Below are 18,307 nucleotides of genomic sequence, written 5' to 3'. Positions count from 1 at the left end.
TTAGGAAGACAATTTATTACACATTATTTTCATCATGTAAGTTCATTCTTCTACATTTTAAGATGTACAACAAAAATAAAAAACCATTTTCTTCCACTTTTATTCTACAGTAGAATTTTTGATTGCTTTCCATATAATGGAAAACTATGGTAAATTCTCAGTCTTTTCGTGAAACAAGCCTATCTTGACAGAAGATACACTGATTCGTTGCTCGAGATACATTAGGAAGCACTTCATTGCTACTTATTTGGTAAAATAAAAAAGAGTTAAATTCTCACTCTTTCTTTTAGGGACATTGTTTATCTTCAATCACATGCTTTCAAAAATATCTAGGATTGTTCCACTGTAGCCTGATCCTTGGCACTTAGAACCAGCTCTGTAAGGGCTGAAAAGCTTTTTATGCTGCTTGTTTCCAGTCCCATCTTTCGTATCTAAAAAGACACAGAAGAAACATTAATTTTCTTTAAAACATCAAAAAAGCTAATTAATTATTCTACTTAAAACATTTAGCAAAGCATATGTTTTGTCCTGCATTGACGAGCGGAAAAAAACCACAACTGCATATAGTGCACACTATAAAAACAATTGTATCCAACTTTGCTCAGTTAAGTCTTTCCAGTTAATGTAGTGTCTTGCAGGGAAATATTTAACCATCTTCTAGGCAACTTGTAACTAACGCCAGCTGGAAGTTTTCCAATGAAACAGTCAGAAAGAGAAGCTTGGCTGTAAGTTTGTTTTTAATGCATTGATTTCAACTGAAATTTTTTCAAACCCCAGATGAGGTTTTTGGGCAAAACTTTAAAGATAAATATGAATACATCCAAGAACAGCCAACAGCATGATGAGGAAAGCATTTCAATAGGCTGCAAGAGCCTATGGTTCTAGCCTTGAACTTCCTGGGGGATGAAAACAACTCTACAAATAGAGAGGTTGCTACGAGTCATTTCTTACCCAGGAAATCTATTGCTCTGACAATTAGAAAAATACGGCCACGAGAAAACTAAGAGTGCACTGAAAAAGAAAAATCTGGATCTAAATAAAACCATAATGAAATGATTCTGAAAAGCTGTTTGCTGCTGGAACTCTTTGTTATGTTCACATGTACATTACATAGATCATTCATAATCAATCCCAGTTCAGCTTAAATTCACATTGCAGTGATGTTAGTGCACATAATAGGAATAAAAGAACAAAAGCCCCACCCCAGACAAATAATAGTTCTTGTTAGTAAGATTTCCATACTTCCACCCAAATCTTCCTCCTTTGTGATAAGTCTCAGATATGAGAAAAGCATCTGCTCACACACAGGCATATACCTGTTATAATGCATCAACAGCATTTGCTCATAAACAAGACAACTGCTTGGCAACTAATGATACGGACTTGCACTTGGAAGTTTATTTCTGTATATAGTTTTCAGAAATAAATGAGTACAAAACAGTATGCTTATACAATTTGATGTAGCTACTGCACACACTTCCTGGAATATTTTCTTCTTTTATTTGTTTTGTTATTTAAGGTTTCATATTTGGCACTGAAAGGAACTTACAGTTATGCAGCACAACAAATAAGGCTAACATCTTCAAAGCCCTTGGGAAAAGACCCTGGACTATGCAGTAAGTCAAGGCTGGAAATATCCAGAGAGAAGGTAAACAAAAGCAGGGCCATAAAGATGTTTCCATCAGAGCTAAGGAAGGTCCCTGCCCTCTGATCTGTCCACACAGTGTTTCTTCTTTGTGCTTCTAAGCACTAAGCAGTACTTGAATTTTGAATAGTAAGAAATACAAGCTTTGCATTCATATAAGAAAGGACAGGAAAGCATGCATTGCTCAAGTGGTATCTACAATCACCAAGGTCTCAAGTCACCTCCATTATACAGTTGTGAAAAAACAAAGCAAAAACCCCCAAAACCAAAACCACACCAACAAAGCTTTCAAGACCAAAAAACTAAGTCAAGCTTCCCTTTCCTCCTCTATCTCACTCCCTTCCAAAACCAGTAATAAGAGTAAACGAACTTGTTTCTCATAACTTACTTGTTCTCCAAAATACTCAACGTCTAGGGCCAGCTGCAGTCGGATTTTGTTGTCATCACTCATGCCCCCATTTGTACCAACAGGGTTTGAAGTTGCAGTTCTTCTGGCTTGCTTCAACCTTTTTAGGCTCTCTTCCATTTTCTTAACAGAACTTAGCACATCAGATACAGTTTCATAATACCTAAATTAAGGAAGATTAATGAGAAAGAAGAAAATTACACTTTTACAGAAAAGCCTACTTCATACACATCAGTACATCACTGGCCCTGAGAAAAATGCTGAACAAGACTGAGAGGAATTGTTTTCCTTGAGAGGAAGCTACTTATGTTTCCATCATTATCAATTAATCAGTATTTCCATCATTAGTTCTAGAGGTCAATCTGAAGATGCTGAAGCTGCCTCCTCATCACAACATTTTTGACCGGCTCAAGATGTTTGAACTCAATAGAGACCAAGGAATGCAACTGCTCAATTTCAAACAGCCTGAATCAGCCTCTATTTACAACCAATAGAGCGCTAAGTAAATTTCCGTTTACAAACAGGACAAGAATAACAGCCTGACAGACAAAAAAATACAGAGTTTTAGACAAGTTCTAGAAGCATACATGTATATGAGAGCATGGAAGTGTACACTAGTCAGAAGTGCCTATTTCTAAAATGAAGAAACTGATCTAAAGAGGACTCTCAGGAAGTTGGCAGGGAAAGTCTGAACACTAATACCAAGTTAGAAATGGTATAGATGGAATAAAACATTGCTTCCCACATACTGCAATCCACACTAAAGATAGCATAGCATCAAACGAGGTAAACAAATCAACTAATCAACAAAATTTCAAAAAGCCTTCATGAAATCCCATGCCTAAATGGGAAGGGCATAATATCATATAAATTAACTAACAGATGCCCAGGAGAGCAAGTTGTTAAGAATAGCTAAGAGGAGAAAATAGAACAACAATGGGAAATTAGAGGATCCGTAAGTGAAGTGACCAGATTGAGCTATGTTCTATAATTTTCTAAAATCTGTAACTTCCAAAGAGCCTCTCTGTGACAGTGATGAAACTATTACTGTAAGAATTAAGAAAGTTGAAAGAATCTTCCCGATGCTTACTTTTAAACAGGGAGGCCACAGAAAGCAGGCAAGCTTTTTTAAGAAATAATTAGATAGGAATGTCTAAAGGAAAAGTGCTTGCCAGTGCCATGGAAACTGTTTCAAGATACCATTCTGCAAAAAGTAAAAGTATACCAATAAAAGTCAACCATGCTCTCTTTTCATATCTTGGTATTTCCCAGTCCCACTCACTTGTGAAGGCTTCCTACTTCTGCTGTACTTAGAAGTTCACCTGCCATTTAGCAAGTTTAGTCCTTAGTGATTTTTAACGAGAATTTATGCTCTTTTCTGTTTTTCTCATTTGAATGCAAGAAGATATTGTCACAGCAGGAAATTAAATTAATTACTTGCCTTTGCATTCTCAATGAAGAAACGACAAGATTACTCCATTTAAGAAATTCTTTGTCTCTTCTCTTGTTTGGTTAGGATAAGACATTTTAAAACAAAGTGATAAAAACAGTAACAACAAATCACAAAACCAGAATTCAACAGAAAGATCTAAAGAATTAACAAATGAACCTGCCAAACCTACCCCTGTATTTAACCACTACCACTGTGTTTAACCTAGCACTTAAGTTGGTATGGTAATGCTGACACGGAAAGTGAGAAACTGCTTTTGGGGGGAAAAAAAGCTCTGGATGGATCCAAGGAACTACAGAATAGCTACTTTGTGTGGTGTCACCAGATTCACTGAAGCTTTAAGAGCAAGGCTTAGGAATCACAGAGGGGTAGACAGACAGACAAGAATTCACTCTAAGATATTTTAGCTCTACAAGCATGTGACTTGACATTCCAGAAACCTTTGGAGTCCTTCAGCAATGTTACTTAAACAAACAGAACTGCTATGGGTTAAGAGTAAGCTTCTTTTTATGGACTAATAGCTGGTTAAAAGAAGAGACACCAAGCTTGAATAGGCAGTTTTTTGTAAAATGGAAGTGACCAGGGGAATCCAGACCAATCTATGCTTAGCCCTGTCCAAAACACTTAGGAATAATTTTAAGGACAGTAGTGAATATTTCAGTGTCAAAACTGTCTTATAATTTTAAGCTTATTCTGAATAACCAAAAAAGTGACTGCAAAGTCCTGCAGATGCATTGGGCATTAATAAGTACCTGAGAGGTGCCAGAAGTGGAGCAGCAGGGAGGGATAAGGAGGCGAAGGGCAGGAAAGAACTCACGTTCTGACTACAATTTAAAGCCTCAGTATTATGTGGGTAATTCTCAGAGAACATCAATCCAATGCTCAGCAGCAGTCAACAGACAAGACAATATGCTATGAATTATTAGGAAAACCATGTAAGAACAGACAGAAGTCACCAGCATCACACTTTAACCTGCATGGACTCTTCTGATCATACCACCTATGACCAGAAAGGACAAAGAAAAACAGCAAACAACAGCTATAAAATGGAAAGAGGAAACATCAAAATAGGCTAAAGGGACTCTTTAGTCTGAAGCAAGATTACAGAGATATATAAAATTACAGCTTACACAAGGAATACATTGTCCATAATGCAAGAAGTAGGGGGATTCTGCCAGTGAAATTATCTGGCAGAACTTCCAAATAAAAGCAAGTATTGCTTTCTCATGTTACACAGTTTACATGTGTAATGCAACATCCCACAGCAGTATGAATTAGACAAACAGACAGAAACAAAATCCATTAATCCATTAAGGAACTTAATGCAGATGGATATTCATGCTCAATAAGTCTTCAAGATGCTAACTAGGAAACAGATCTATTAAAGAAAGCATTGCTTTATGACTGCCTTATTAAACTGTGAACAGCTAGCTCTTCAAGAGCTAAAAAAATCCGAAGGTGTGGGGTTTTTTTTTTAAACCACTAAAGCTGGATAATCATTACATACATTAAAAAAGTCAAAGGAAAATAGAACTCAAGTTTCTTGAAAACTCAACCATTGCTCACTGAAAATAACATGAGGTTAAGGTCTTACATCAATTCTGAGACAAAATGCAAGTTTTTAGTTCTCTGTTGCATTACTAGAGCTGAACAACTTTTCAAATGCCCTATCCACAACGCCACGGTTTGCACAGATCTGAGCAGAAGTCAGGTCTCTGGATTCCCTGCCCTGCTTTTCATCTGCTGAATACACAACACCAGAATAAATCTGAAGAAACATACCCTGCCAAAAGAGGGTATATTCTTGTTTTCTTTAGTTGTGTTAATTCATAGTGTTTTGGTTTTTTCCTGTGCCCAATTCAGTGAACACTGGAATTTTTAATTAATGCAAAGAATGCTCTGTATTGTTCTCTTACTTCTGTGTGCTTTCAGAGAGGGCACCTTCCAACCACTGATGAATCATGGGCTGCTTCAATATATCCTTGTATTCGTTCTGCAGTCGGTAGAAGGGCTTAAGAGCACTGTCAACATAAGGTGAAGCTTTAGTTGGCACCTCCTGATAGATGACAGAGAAACAAGGTGGGGAAAAAGAACCAGTAATTTACTTACTAAAAGCATCAACACCGAATTATAGCACATATATAAAATGCTAAGCCTGTACAGCAAATAGATACATACACCAGCAAATAGATACATACTCCATTCACGACATATCAGTGAAGAGGTCATCATACACAGGAAAGACACCATCACAAAATAATTCAGTAGTGTTATACAATGTGATATAATATAGAACACGGTTCAAAATGACCAAAGCTTTTTGAGAGATGCCACTCCTATTATCAGGGCATGATCCTGAATGCACTTTCTGCTCATGCTGATTTCAGAGCTGAAATGAGACTGAGCAGGCTCAGTGTCCACAACAGCCTATAATACCTTTGTTAAAATACCTACTATTTCGTACTATACTTCACTAAACTGAAGACATTGCTCCTTCTGTTCTCATACCATCCTGCTCCCTCAGTATATTTTCCAGAAGAATGCTTTTGGGATAACTAATATGCCCTCACTATCTTCTTCTCAGCTAGTTTTGGTGGCAGAATGCTTCATCTCTCCAGGGATGATTCACACATAGCTTGGGTGAACCTCATGCATTGCAAAGCAACAGAACATATCCAGGGTACACAAAATCCCTGACACCTGAAACACTTCATTAACCTCTTAGAGTTCCAAATTTTAGAACTTGGCCAAGCAACAGTCTTTGCACATCTGATTCCTGCAAAGACTATCCTCATGCCAAATTCTGAATTCTGCTGAAAAATCAAACTATTAGAACACAGTAAAATTAGAGTTGCCAGAACTTAACATGACTGTAATAACGTACTTTCTCTACCCAAGTCGTCTCACTCCTGTTTATCAGCTGAGGCTTTACATCACATAAAGCCAGTTAGACTGATGGCCAAGAGAGCAGTGCAGTCACACTCATGGAGCATAGAGCTTAAGCTAGCAACTTGACTGAACTGAAGGTGGATAGGTCCTGTGTCTTTGTTTCGGCACAGTTAGCCCACCATCTGCTTAAACATCCTGTGGACAACTGAGAGATGATGGCAGCCCACTAAATCACTGTGCAGAGTTTGCTTTCAGATAACTGAGCTAAGCAGTGCACAGTTTCACCCTCCTTGGACTTATATACTTTGTTCTACTCTAAGTAAAAATATTCTCTGCTAAAGACAGAACAATCTAGTCACTATATAGATGAATTTATTAGCCTTGAGGTTGTTTCTTCTTTTTAAATACCATTTCTGATTAAGTATGTCCTTAAAACTAAGACAGTGAGAAACCCTAGTAATAAACTGAAGTAATAAACTACTCCCTTAGGAATAATTTCTCTTCTGGCTTGCCCTAAATGTTTACCACCCCAAAAAAATTTAATATCCTTGAAAGAAGTAGACTTAACAGCTCTGATTTTTTCCACTGAGCCATTGAAAAAGTACAGCATTGCTGGTGGCAGCACAGTTTCTTCGTGATAGCCAGGAAAGTGCTTTTGATTTTGGTGAGCCAAGGCAACCCTCCCCCCACCCCCAACCAAAAATACCCCACAAACAAGTAGGAAGAGAGAACAAGGGGAGAGGGGTGAATGGGAAAGAACTGTGGCCTTGCACATTTCAGCCTGCCTTCTGTGTTCAAATTAGGCAAGTTTGTGGTTCCTGTTACTCTAATTTTTCTGTATTGCCTGAATGATACCAAGCTAACTACCAACACAACTGTGCAGAGAGATTGGCAAAGGCAAGTCACAGTAGTAGAACAAGCCAAGATCAGACACCGGTTTTGTACTGTATTTCACCATTACTTTTTATTAGTTTCTCAACAAATTACTCTTTTTAGCCATTCCCATCTTGTTCCTTCTGTGCAAGAGGCTTCTTGAATCAAATCCAAGCAGTTAGCTCACTGGGAAGAAGTTTCTTGACATAGCAGGCAGAAGTGTCGTTCTCCCAAAAGAAGTCTGCCTCTCAGGAGCACTGCATCTTATGATATATGCCATGACATGAGGGAAACACATTTATTCTCATTAACCCTTTTTCTTTTGCATGTCAACAGTTCTACTCCTTGCCCTTCCTTCTATCTCAGGCCTGTGCCCTCATCATTGTTACCCTACGTAAAATTTTGAAAATACCATTTTTTTTTCCTTTGCAATGAGGTAAACAGTAAATCATTAAATTATCTCAAGGTATTTAATAGGGCTCTTGACCGTCAAGCAGATATGGACAGGCCTGAAGGACTCATAAATGTACTGCCCAGTTAACATTCTAAGCATAGGCCTTTCTGAGATTTTCTTTTTTTTCATCTGCAACCAGCACTGACCTTATTGGTTCTCCTATATAGTCTTGGAACTTCCAGTGCACTCTTCAGGTAAGCGAAGGAGGACTCACTGAGGTCCTGGATAATCCTGTTATTCAAGGTAGGCACACAGGCTGATAAAGCAGTCTTTGAGTCTTCCAAGGCTCCTATTGAAGTAAAAATACTAAAGTTTAAACTGAGCTACCCTGCCCAATCACAATATAAATTATGTGAACGCCCCATCATCCCAATCTCACTCACTATCCTAGGTGGCTGCTGGTGTCAAATACAGGATGCTTACTAAATAAATACACACCAGCCATTTATAAAACATCACCAGTAACAAGGGAAGGAAAGAAAAAAGGGCTAAAGTAACATTCTCTGGGTTCACAGTTTTTTCAGTATTACCAATGTATCAAGGGGCTTGAATCAAAAGGCTCCGACCTACCAAGGAAACTGTGGTTGTGAAATTCTTTCTCACAGTACCTAAATTCCCTATGGATTGACTGGAACATGCTCAACTCAAAGTTGTGATTGATGACAGACCATCTACTGAGTGGGGGACGTGCACAAGCTCCTACCTCTCTTATGGACTTGGACATCTACCAATAATCCTGATTTACAGATTTAAGTGGAATTCACAGCGCAGAACTTCTGGCTATACTTGAAGACAGGGACTAGTTCATTCATCCAGCCACATGTCTGGCTTGAATTACTAAATTAAAATTAAGACTCCACGTTTCACATAAAGAATGATCAGATTAAAAAAAAAAAAACACCACAGAAAAAAAGAGGCTAAAATATTTAATTGCTTCTGTCCTCTGAAGTTAAGGTATTTAACTATGAAACTTTCATAACTCTCCTCCTTACATGATTCATCAGGTCAGAGAGAGAAAAATCTTTTTAGAAAAATATTTTAGTTTCAACTGGATAATGGAAAGCCTCTCCCTACTTCTTCCCCATTTTCTTTACAAGTAGGAGTTTAAAGATATGATATGAATCTTCCAGTCTAAGGTCCCCCATTCCCTGGAGAAGCATCCTACTAATTACTGGACAATGACAAGTTCCTTCCAAAAAAAAAGAAAAAAAAAAAGAGCCACAACCCCGCCCCCCCCAAAACCCAAAGCACTTCAGACTCACTCAATTTTAATCAAACGTTTTCCAGACTCAACATGTCTGTTCCAGATAGTTTCTATTTAACAATTTAAACCTAAAGCAACCTTAATTAAGTAATAAAAATGTTAGTATTTTCAAATTTTTCATTGTAAATAATGAAACTATGTGTAAAAGCTGATTTTGTTTGGTTGGCAGAAACCAAAAAAAAGTTTGGGAGAAAGGGCAAAGAGACTGAATTCAGCCTCTCAGCTTTACCTGCAATACAAGATATGTTCTTGAAGCCAATCATTTCAAGTTTTGGTTTAATCACTTCTAAGATGTCAGGAATCTGAACAAAAAAAAACCAAAAGAGATACAGTCGTGTTATAAACATATTTTAATTACTTCTTCTACATTCTGTAAGTTTCAAGTGCACCAAAAGACACCTTCAATCTTTTCTATATTTTTACTGCATTTATGGGAAACCAGTACTAGAAGAATACAATATTCATGAGAATTAAGGCCTATGCACTAAATCCCCTACCCTATTATTGTCCTCAGAGGAAATCATTTAGAATTAACAAAATATTACCAACCCAGATGCAACTTACAACTTCACAAATTACAGGAATTTCAGCCTTATTGACCAAAAATACACAGAAGTCATCCCTACTGGTAGAAAACTAATACCATACATCTCTTTTCAAGATTCTGGATCATTAATAAAGTATAATCATGATGATAAAACCTTTTTCAACCTCAAAGACTAAAACCAATAAACATCTAAAAGAGAACATAATACTAAAGCTGAATATTGCACCACACTCCAAGCTGCCACAGAGATTTTACTAGCAAAGGTAAGACTCTGGCACAGTGACACTTTGCACCAAAAATGAGCAGAAACATATTATTTTAGGGGTTAAGTCCAGCAGCTACTGATAAAAAGTGTTTAAATACCTGAAGTGGTTTCTCTGTAATCTGCCACTCCAAATAAGCACAGAGAAGACCATTTATTTCAGGTGATATTTTCTACATCAGACTACTCCAGTTTTAGCATTTAAAATAAAAAAATAGCTTTATGGTACATTATTTTAAACTATTTAATGTCCTTAACAAGATGCCAAACAATACTGGCATGTAGATCAACGAAGACTCTTTTGTAAGTAAAGTAACAAGCACAAACCTGATCCTGGAGTTTGTCCAGATCTGCAGCAACATATATCAACTGAGTACTAGATATAGAAGGCAATGGCTGACTTTCTAGAGAAGATCCGTTCCCTTGGTCCTCACTAGGGTTGAGGCTTATAGAAGATTCCTTTCTACCAACTGGCACAGATTTTTTGCCCTCCTTCATATTCTCACTGGAAATGGGCCTTACAGAAACCTGAAACATCAAATTGAGATATGAACCCTAGCAATAGTGAAGGCAGTTAAAGTTGGACAAACAGAAACAGTATATAAAGGATTTGTAAATTCTTAGCATTACAATGCCACACTTACAAGGGATATTAGCATTCCTAAATTATGTTAAAAAAAGTTTTTTCAAACATTTTTTGGTGCACTGAGGAGTTGGATGATTTGGAGCAAATCTGTCACTATAGTAGAGGGCAGTCCAGTCCTACAGCAATTTTCACCTGTGTGATGTTCAAATGAACTACTGCACTGGAGGAATGAGCAAGACCAAAAATTTGATCATTACCTGCTTTGCAGAAATACAGTTTATTTTCATATGCTGGAATACAAAAAATCACAACCACTCACTGCTGTCAAAAAACCCCTTTCTCCCACCTCTTCAAGCCCTCTGCTGTCAGGCATGTGCTTCACTCAACTATTCTGTTTTAACTCTGGTACTTATCAGTACTGATCATGAGCCAATTTAGCTAAGAGAACTGAGTCAGTGAGACTTAAGAAAATTATAAAGGGAGATCTTCCTGCTGTCTTCAACTACCTAAGGGGCAAGTATAGCGAAGATGGAATCAGACTTTTCCTTGAGGTACAGCGACAAAGTAAGAGTCAATGGACATGCAAGGGAAATTCTGATCAAATATGAGAAAAAGTGGTCAGTCATTGGACCAGGGTTCCCAGAGAGGCGTGAAATCACCATCTTTGGATATACTCAAAATTCAACTTGAAAAGGCTCTGCGCAACCTTATCTAAGCTGGCCCTGTTTTGAGTAGGAATTGGGACCAAATGACCTCCAGAAGTCCCTTTAAATCCCAATTATTCTATCATGCTGTCTTTCTATGACACAAGAAACAGGGCGAAACTTCTATGGCTGGGAGCAGGGAGTAGAAGAGCAAAGTACAACCTCTCCTGCTCAGAAGCAGGGAATAATTAATGTTGAGTCAATCGCCCATGAAGCTTCCAGTTTTACAGTCTCAAAACTGAGCAACTGATCAGGATTAACTTCCCCCTTTTTTTTTTGCAGGGTTAGTTTTCACCTGGCTTGGTTTCATAACCTCGTTCACTGTATCAACAAGTAAACGCTTACACAAACAAGAAAACCAAAAGATTGTGGCTACTTCTTTCAGTGGCAGAGGCAGCCTTAAGCGTACATGGAAGTACAGCCTTGGCAACCATCAGACAGCAATACTGCAGCAGCACTGATATTTGTGGTTAATAACATAATTTGCAGTGATACTTTTTATAAAACAAACTCATGAACTGGTTGAAAGTGTTCTTGTTACAGAATGCTAAGTTCAGGAAAAAAGCGCTTAAAAAGATGTCACATACTTTGTTTCAAAAGGTCTCTTATTGATGGACATACCCAACCACCAAACCCATAAGCATGCTGTTCTCTTACCTCACCAATGAACACAGAGTAGCGTGCCAAAATTTGCAGACTAAGTTTCCACAGACGGTGTGCTAATAATGGTAAAAACATTTGATCTGACCAGCACTTCAGAAGACTCATCCAGACCATGTGAGTGGCCAAAAGACAGTATGAGCTGCCAGCTAGAAACAATCAGGCAACAAAGACCAAGTTCCTAAGCACATTTTTAAAAGATGTAACATCAGTGTAACTTCATTAGCCGAGATTTAAAAAAAAAAAAAAAAAAGTCTTCCAAAGAGACACAATCACAAAGATAGCAAAGCGGATTTATTAAGCATTGTCTGAAACGAACTCTTAAAATATTAGCTCCTCACTGCTTTAGATTTCAAATTCCACTAAGTCTTGCTGTAGCTGTGCAGGCAAAAGCAACAAATGCAAATTTCCCTGCAACAAAGGCAGGAACAGCTTGGCCAAATAATCCACTTCAGGAGATAACATTTCCAGGATAATTTTTGGCTGCCATATGAGGAAGTTATATTACACATGCTTGCCAGCTGTAACAGTGATACTCCCTTAGCACTAAACTACTGCTCCTGTCACAGTTACATCTGAGATATCTGCTAGAAATATTTATTTAAAACACAGTAGGAATATCCATATTTAAACCAAATACTTTTAAAGCAGTTCATGCACTAACATTTTATAGCATACAATTAGAGAGCTAAGGAATGCGTCTGCAAGTTCCAGGCAAATGCCTTGAAGTGGCAGGATTTATGCATTTCGTCTCCATTAGGATTTTTTAATCCTGCTCTCTTCAGAGAGCACGTGTGCGTATATACACACACACATATATTTATGTTGCTCTGTTAACTGAAGTAAGTTTTTCTGATTGCAATATACTTTTAATGAATATACCAGGTTTTCCCTTCCACTCTAATCCTTCCCATGCATACCTCCTCATCTGCTCATAAATCAATGTATGTTTTTGGAGCAGACACCAACACTTGCTATAAACCATAGCAAGCCTAAATGCTGCCAACAGATAGTCATTTTCGCCTCTATATAGCCCTAGAACAATTAAGAAAAATATGCCCCAACAACACAGCATAGCCTTTTGGTTGTCACTTAGAGGATGCCAAATGCCAATTTAGTTCCTTCTTGCACTGATAGTTCCACAAATATGTTAATGGCTGCTGCCAAAAGGGGTTTTTTAGTAAGTAAAGTGATCACTGAACAGTACTCTCATATTGCCTTCTCCATAAAAATGTATTATACTCTTTAATCAGTTCATCAGAAAACAGAAAGCTCATGCGAACCCGCAGGATGCATGTTACTAAATATTCAATAGACAGACAGTAACCACTGCTACTTATACCACTGATTCCTTCACAATAGAGAAATTATTTCTTGCAATAAAAGTTTACCTGGTGCTTCCTCTAGTGTATCTGAAAGTGCTTCTTCTAAGGCCCCTGCTATTTCTCTGAATCTGAAAGACAGAAAAGTTTTTAATATTACAATTCAACAATTGCTTAAATGCCTAAACATTTTTTCAATGTTTACTTCAATATTATTTCAATGTGCTATCAATGCACATAGACAGATTTTAAACGTGGGGTTATTTTTGCCGAACATAAATTGGGATATAAACCAGACCAACATTCAAACACTTGAAAGAGAACCTTTGACATTGTACGGGCAGATACAAAACTTATACTTTGGGAAATTATTAAAGTCATGGTTGCAAACATTATCAAAATGATAGCTCACAGAGTGTCAAGTCCTCAGCTTTTTTGAGGAGTGAAATTTGTTACTGTTTTTAAACTAAAAGTGAACACATTGTCTCATACTTGCTTTAGCTGACCTTCAGATATGTCATGTGACACTGGAGCCTTCAGCTTTCTACATGTTTGTTAATGAACAGTGGCATAAGGTTCTGCAAACAATTCTGTACCTGATAGAAATCAATAGTTCCTCACAGGATGCCTTGACCCCCTTTTTTTAAAAATTCACCCTTCAAAAAAGCAAAAAAAATCCCGCCTCCCCAATTTTTTAGGTATAACAGCAAAGTTAATATTAAAACCTCTCATATTTAAAGCATATTGGATAAACAACATAACATTTCCCTCATCTAAAAATTGTCAAGCAAGAGCTGCACAAAATTCTTCTTTAACCAGGTTTTTCCTCTAAATGCTGAAACAAAGCTATCATTTTAAGCTCCCCTACAGAAAGATCTGTTGTCATTGGTTTCCCCTGCTTTTACGGCACCATAGTAATTCTGTAAGCCTTTCTATCAAACTTACTGATTACGAACCTGTAGGACTCCCCTTAAAGCCTCTGAACTGTCATTTCCAAATCAGAACAGGGGCTCACCTAGCTTTTCTTGTTCAAACTCCTAATGGTCTAGATGCATGTTTAGCAACTAAACGTATTTTAGAAATATCTGTGAAATGGCTTCGAAACCTCACTCCTGCCTATGCACCACTTCTACTGACAAAGCAGTGTCTTTAAGTCTTACAGTGAAAAGGATTAGAGAATGGAATCAGATTTTTAACAATGACATAATTTTTGCTGAATGCTTCTTACATAGGAAAAAAATTTCCCCAATGTGGGGTTCACTACAGTTCCACAATCAGTTGTACTGACATAATTGTGGAAAGAGTTACTGGGGCTGTTTATGCCAGCACTGCTACAGAAAAAATGCCTGTACATCTATCTGTTCCTCAAAGGATCATTTGTAAAGGCTTTAGTGAGGGCTGATTGTTCTGGGTAATTTCTGTAATTGAAAAAAAGAAAAAAAAAAACCCCACAATCTTAACTATAAATGCCATAGTGTGAGATAATACTTCAATAAAAATCCTGTATGACTTAAGGATATTAACATACATCAAAGAAAAAGCTTCTCATATATATAATGAATATGTTGCATTATTTTTACAGTCGTGCACTGAAGAATTCATGGGCACTTCCGAAAGTTATCAGATTATTCCAATATATAGGAATAATATGGTGAAAGATGAACCATCTGCTGTTATCCAACCATTTATCGAAATAGTGCACTATTTAGATTTACAGTAATCTTGGACTAAAGGAAAATGATTTTTTAAAAAGTTTTTTTAATCAGTCAGAGCTCAAAATAACCTAATAGGAAAGAACATTTTTGAACAGAAAGAATATGCTGAAGCTCCATTTCAATTTTATTAGCAAGAGTATCAATGTTTGATCAAGTGGTCAGTTATTAGAAAAGTTGCACATGCAAACAAAAGGGGCAGACTCACTGGCCTATTAATGATATACATCTGTTAAAAGGTTCATAATGGCTACAGTTCCATGGACACTTTTAGTCTGTGCACTCAGCACTGCTACTGTAGTGAGTACTCCTGCCCTTTCCCTTGGGCCAGCACGAGTATTTGTACAGTTAAGTGCTTTGGGGAAATTGGAGTTGAATGTCAGCCTTTTTTTTTTTGCCCAGGGTAACAGATCCTCATATCAGTTCACTACACAGCTGCAGAAACAGATGTACAAGCAAAAAACCAAACCAGGATGTCAGAGGCTGGGGCTACCATTTTACAAAACACAGTGAACCACCAAAACACTAACACCCTGCTCCCAGCCCCATGCTCCTGTCACTTGTCTTATATTAGCTCCAGCACTCATAAGATCCCTGGATGGAATTTTTCAGGAGCAACGCAGATTTATCCTGGATTAAAGAAACTGTATAAATGTGGCTATGGTTGTACTATTATTGCCAGTTATAGAACCATGCAATAAAAAAGGCCATTAAAGTGATCCAGGTTAAAAATAAATATCAATTTATCTCCCCTCTCTTTTGGGAATTCTACACACACCCCGCCGTTTTTGTTTGTTTTTTTTTTTTTTAAGAGACTCTCAGAAGGTTTTGGATCAAGAGCGATCACACACAGCGCACTTAGGTCATAGCAGACTTCATCAATGGTTCTCTTTCTTGCCTGGAGGCTTGCTATCCAGCCCTAAAATCAGATGTGTAGACTACACTTTCTAAAAATATGGTTTTACATTCTATTTTGTTCATTAAGATTCTAGGATTACTAGAATTAAAATGGTGCTTTCTTGGGTGTCTCTGCTGTCTTCTAGCTGCAAGATCTGTAAAAGGTCATACTACAGGTACATCCGACCTCCTGGAAAAGTAAGCTAAAACTTATTACTTAGCTCCTCAGGAAAAGGGAATAGTAGGGCAATCTTTGGGAAGGCAATGCTACAAGACCCAGCACTTTACAGAGTACATCCTGTGAGACAAAAAGGATGTCAGAAACATGGCTAGATCTGGAAAAGCTACAAGTTGTCAAGTCCTTTAATTCTGTATTTCTAAGAAGAAAAACTTCTTCCCTCATAGTAAGTATTCCTCTGGATTTGCACAAGTAGCATCCTTCAACATAAAGTTTAGTTCCAGGAACACTGGAGAAAAAGAATGTGAAACAAGATTTCAAGACTTATCTAGATCTGTTCCTGAAAGTCTTATGAGTAGTATATCAAATTCAGTGTAACAACACCACAGTACATATTGAAGAGTAGCTGGCTGTGATTTTGCTAAATTGGTGAAAGATATATTAAACAGTTACTTGACTTAGTAATTAAATTCTTAGTTTGACTTCTACTATGATTTGTTGGCAAGTGAAACTTTGAACAATGAGGAGATCTGACCCTAAGCCAGATCATCTTGCTGTGACTGAACTCTACTTTTGAAAGAGTGAACAAAAAAACACACACTAACCTTATTTGAAAATATACAGGCAAATTCCATTTGTTGTTAAAGCTGTGGTAAGAGGGATGAGATCTTAACCGTTTCACGCTGGCCTGGGAGCCACACTGTCGTTCAAATTTCCGTACAAAATCCATACTAGTAGTGTACTTCTGCAGAAAGAGAAAGAGCATTCTGATCACACACAGAGTCCCAGCAAACAAGGAAGGCCACCACCCATTCAGCAGAACTCTTGTACCATACTACAGTTAAGCTCGAGGTTCAGAATGGACTGACACTGCCCCCATCACCTAAGAATACAAGGCTAAAATTCTGGATTGCAGTGAAACTAGAACAAATTAACTAGTAGGTGTTATTCTGTGATAAGAAAACCTAGTGCAGGACACTTCTAAAAAGCTTCTAAAAGTTGTCCAAGTACCCTGAACAAGCAGAACTGATCAGAGAGATGCATCAGTATTTCTGAGCCGAATCACTGGGGTGGAACAACAGTGCTGCACAGTACTAAGAACAGAATCAGTCACAGGAGATAAAGGGATACAACAAATAGAAATAATCAGGAACAAAACCCAGAAGTACACATAACCAAACACACACGAGAATGAAAGCATGATATTTTTTCTGTTTTTAGGACCTGTATAATAGGAATTTCTAGAACTGTTTCCCTAAAAATACATTTTGCAAATACCAAATATTTGCAGAACTTCAAACAATTTCAGATAAACTAACTTTATCCAGTGTATACTTCTAATAAGATGTTCACAAATAGTATTAAGTCAGTTGCAAGCAAAAAGAAATTACACTAATCCTCAAATGCACTGTGGGCTTACTCTCAACAGTAACTTATTAACACCCTGAAAATAATGAACTAACAAATTAAATCATATACAAAGCAGAAAGCCAAACATTTAAGTGAAAACCAGAAGCAAAACAGTGCATAAAAGTGTTATTTCACACAAAACAGACCTTGCTGTTTCACACAAAACAGAACACAAAGGTTATGTAAATCAATTTAAAATCAATTTCAAAATCAAAATACAGCTACAGTAAAATCTACCTCTCTGCAATGAAAAACAGTTTGGCTTACATACAAGTTTCTTCTATAAAAAAAACCCAGAAAACAGCCATAAAACCTATCATACATGCTCATTAAGCCACTGATGAATTAATGAAATAAGCCTGACTAAATGTCTCAGTGCTTCTGACTTCATTGCAGTAAGAGCAGCAGCAGGGCTGTAGCAGCAAAGCTTTTACCACAATCCAGCGCACTATGTCAGTGATGCAATTTTGCCTCTTACGAAGCTGTAAAACATTCTCAGGAGAAGCCCCTGAGTCGCTGCTTACAGGTTCTGCTCTCAGAAACCCTGCTGCTACCACAGGACATGCACTGGGAGGTGATTTGAGACAGCCAGCATGGCTTCACCAAGGGCAAGTCCTGCCTGACCAACCTAGTGGCCTTCTATGATGGAGTGACTACATCAGTGGACAGAGAAAAGCTATGGATGTCATCTATCTGGACTTCTGTAAGGCCTTTGTCATGGTCCCCCACAACATCCTTCTCTCTAGACTGGAGAGATACGGATTTGATGGACTGTTCAGTGGATAAGGAATTGGTTGGATCGGTCACATCCAGAGGGTAGTGGTCAATGACTCCATGTCCAGATGGAGATCAGTGACAAGTGGTGTCCCTCAGGGGTCTGTATTGGGACCAGTACTGTTTAGTATCTTCATTAATGACATAGACAGTGGGATCAAGTTCACGCTCAGCAAGTCTACGGACAACACCAAGTTGAGTGGTGCAGTTGACATGCCTGAGGAATGGGATGCCACCCAGAAGGTCCTGGACAAGCTCAAGAAGTGGGCCTGTG

General features: G+C 37.8%; 1 protein-coding gene across 1 annotated transcript; it reads right to left on the bottom strand.

Annotated features, from left to right (window-relative positions):
- On the bottom strand, nt 1-16,615 carry COG2 (component of oligomeric golgi complex 2). Its single transcript, XM_009573007.1, has 9 exons — nt 16,455-16,615; nt 13,132-13,193; nt 11,738-11,889; nt 10,118-10,318; nt 9,211-9,283; nt 7,864-8,006; nt 5,418-5,557; nt 2,034-2,214; nt 1-431 (listed from the first exon to the last, which is right to left on the bottom strand). The coding sequence occupies exons 1-9, from the start codon at nt 16,613-16,615 to the stop codon at nt 330-332; spliced, it is 1,215 nt and encodes a 404-aa protein (XP_009571302.1). The 3' UTR covers nt 1-329.
- Nucleotides 16,616-18,307: the final 1,692 nt, after the last annotated feature.

This window comes from Fulmarus glacialis, unplaced genomic scaffold, assembly GCF_000690835.1.
Source record: "Fulmarus glacialis isolate BGI_N327 unplaced genomic scaffold, ASM69083v1 scaffold16132, whole genome shotgun sequence".
NCBI lineage: Eukaryota > Metazoa > Chordata > Aves > Procellariiformes > Procellariidae > Fulmarus > Fulmarus glacialis.
Note: the sequence above shows the minus strand (reverse complement) of the source record. Positions and strands in the feature narration are given on the sequence as shown.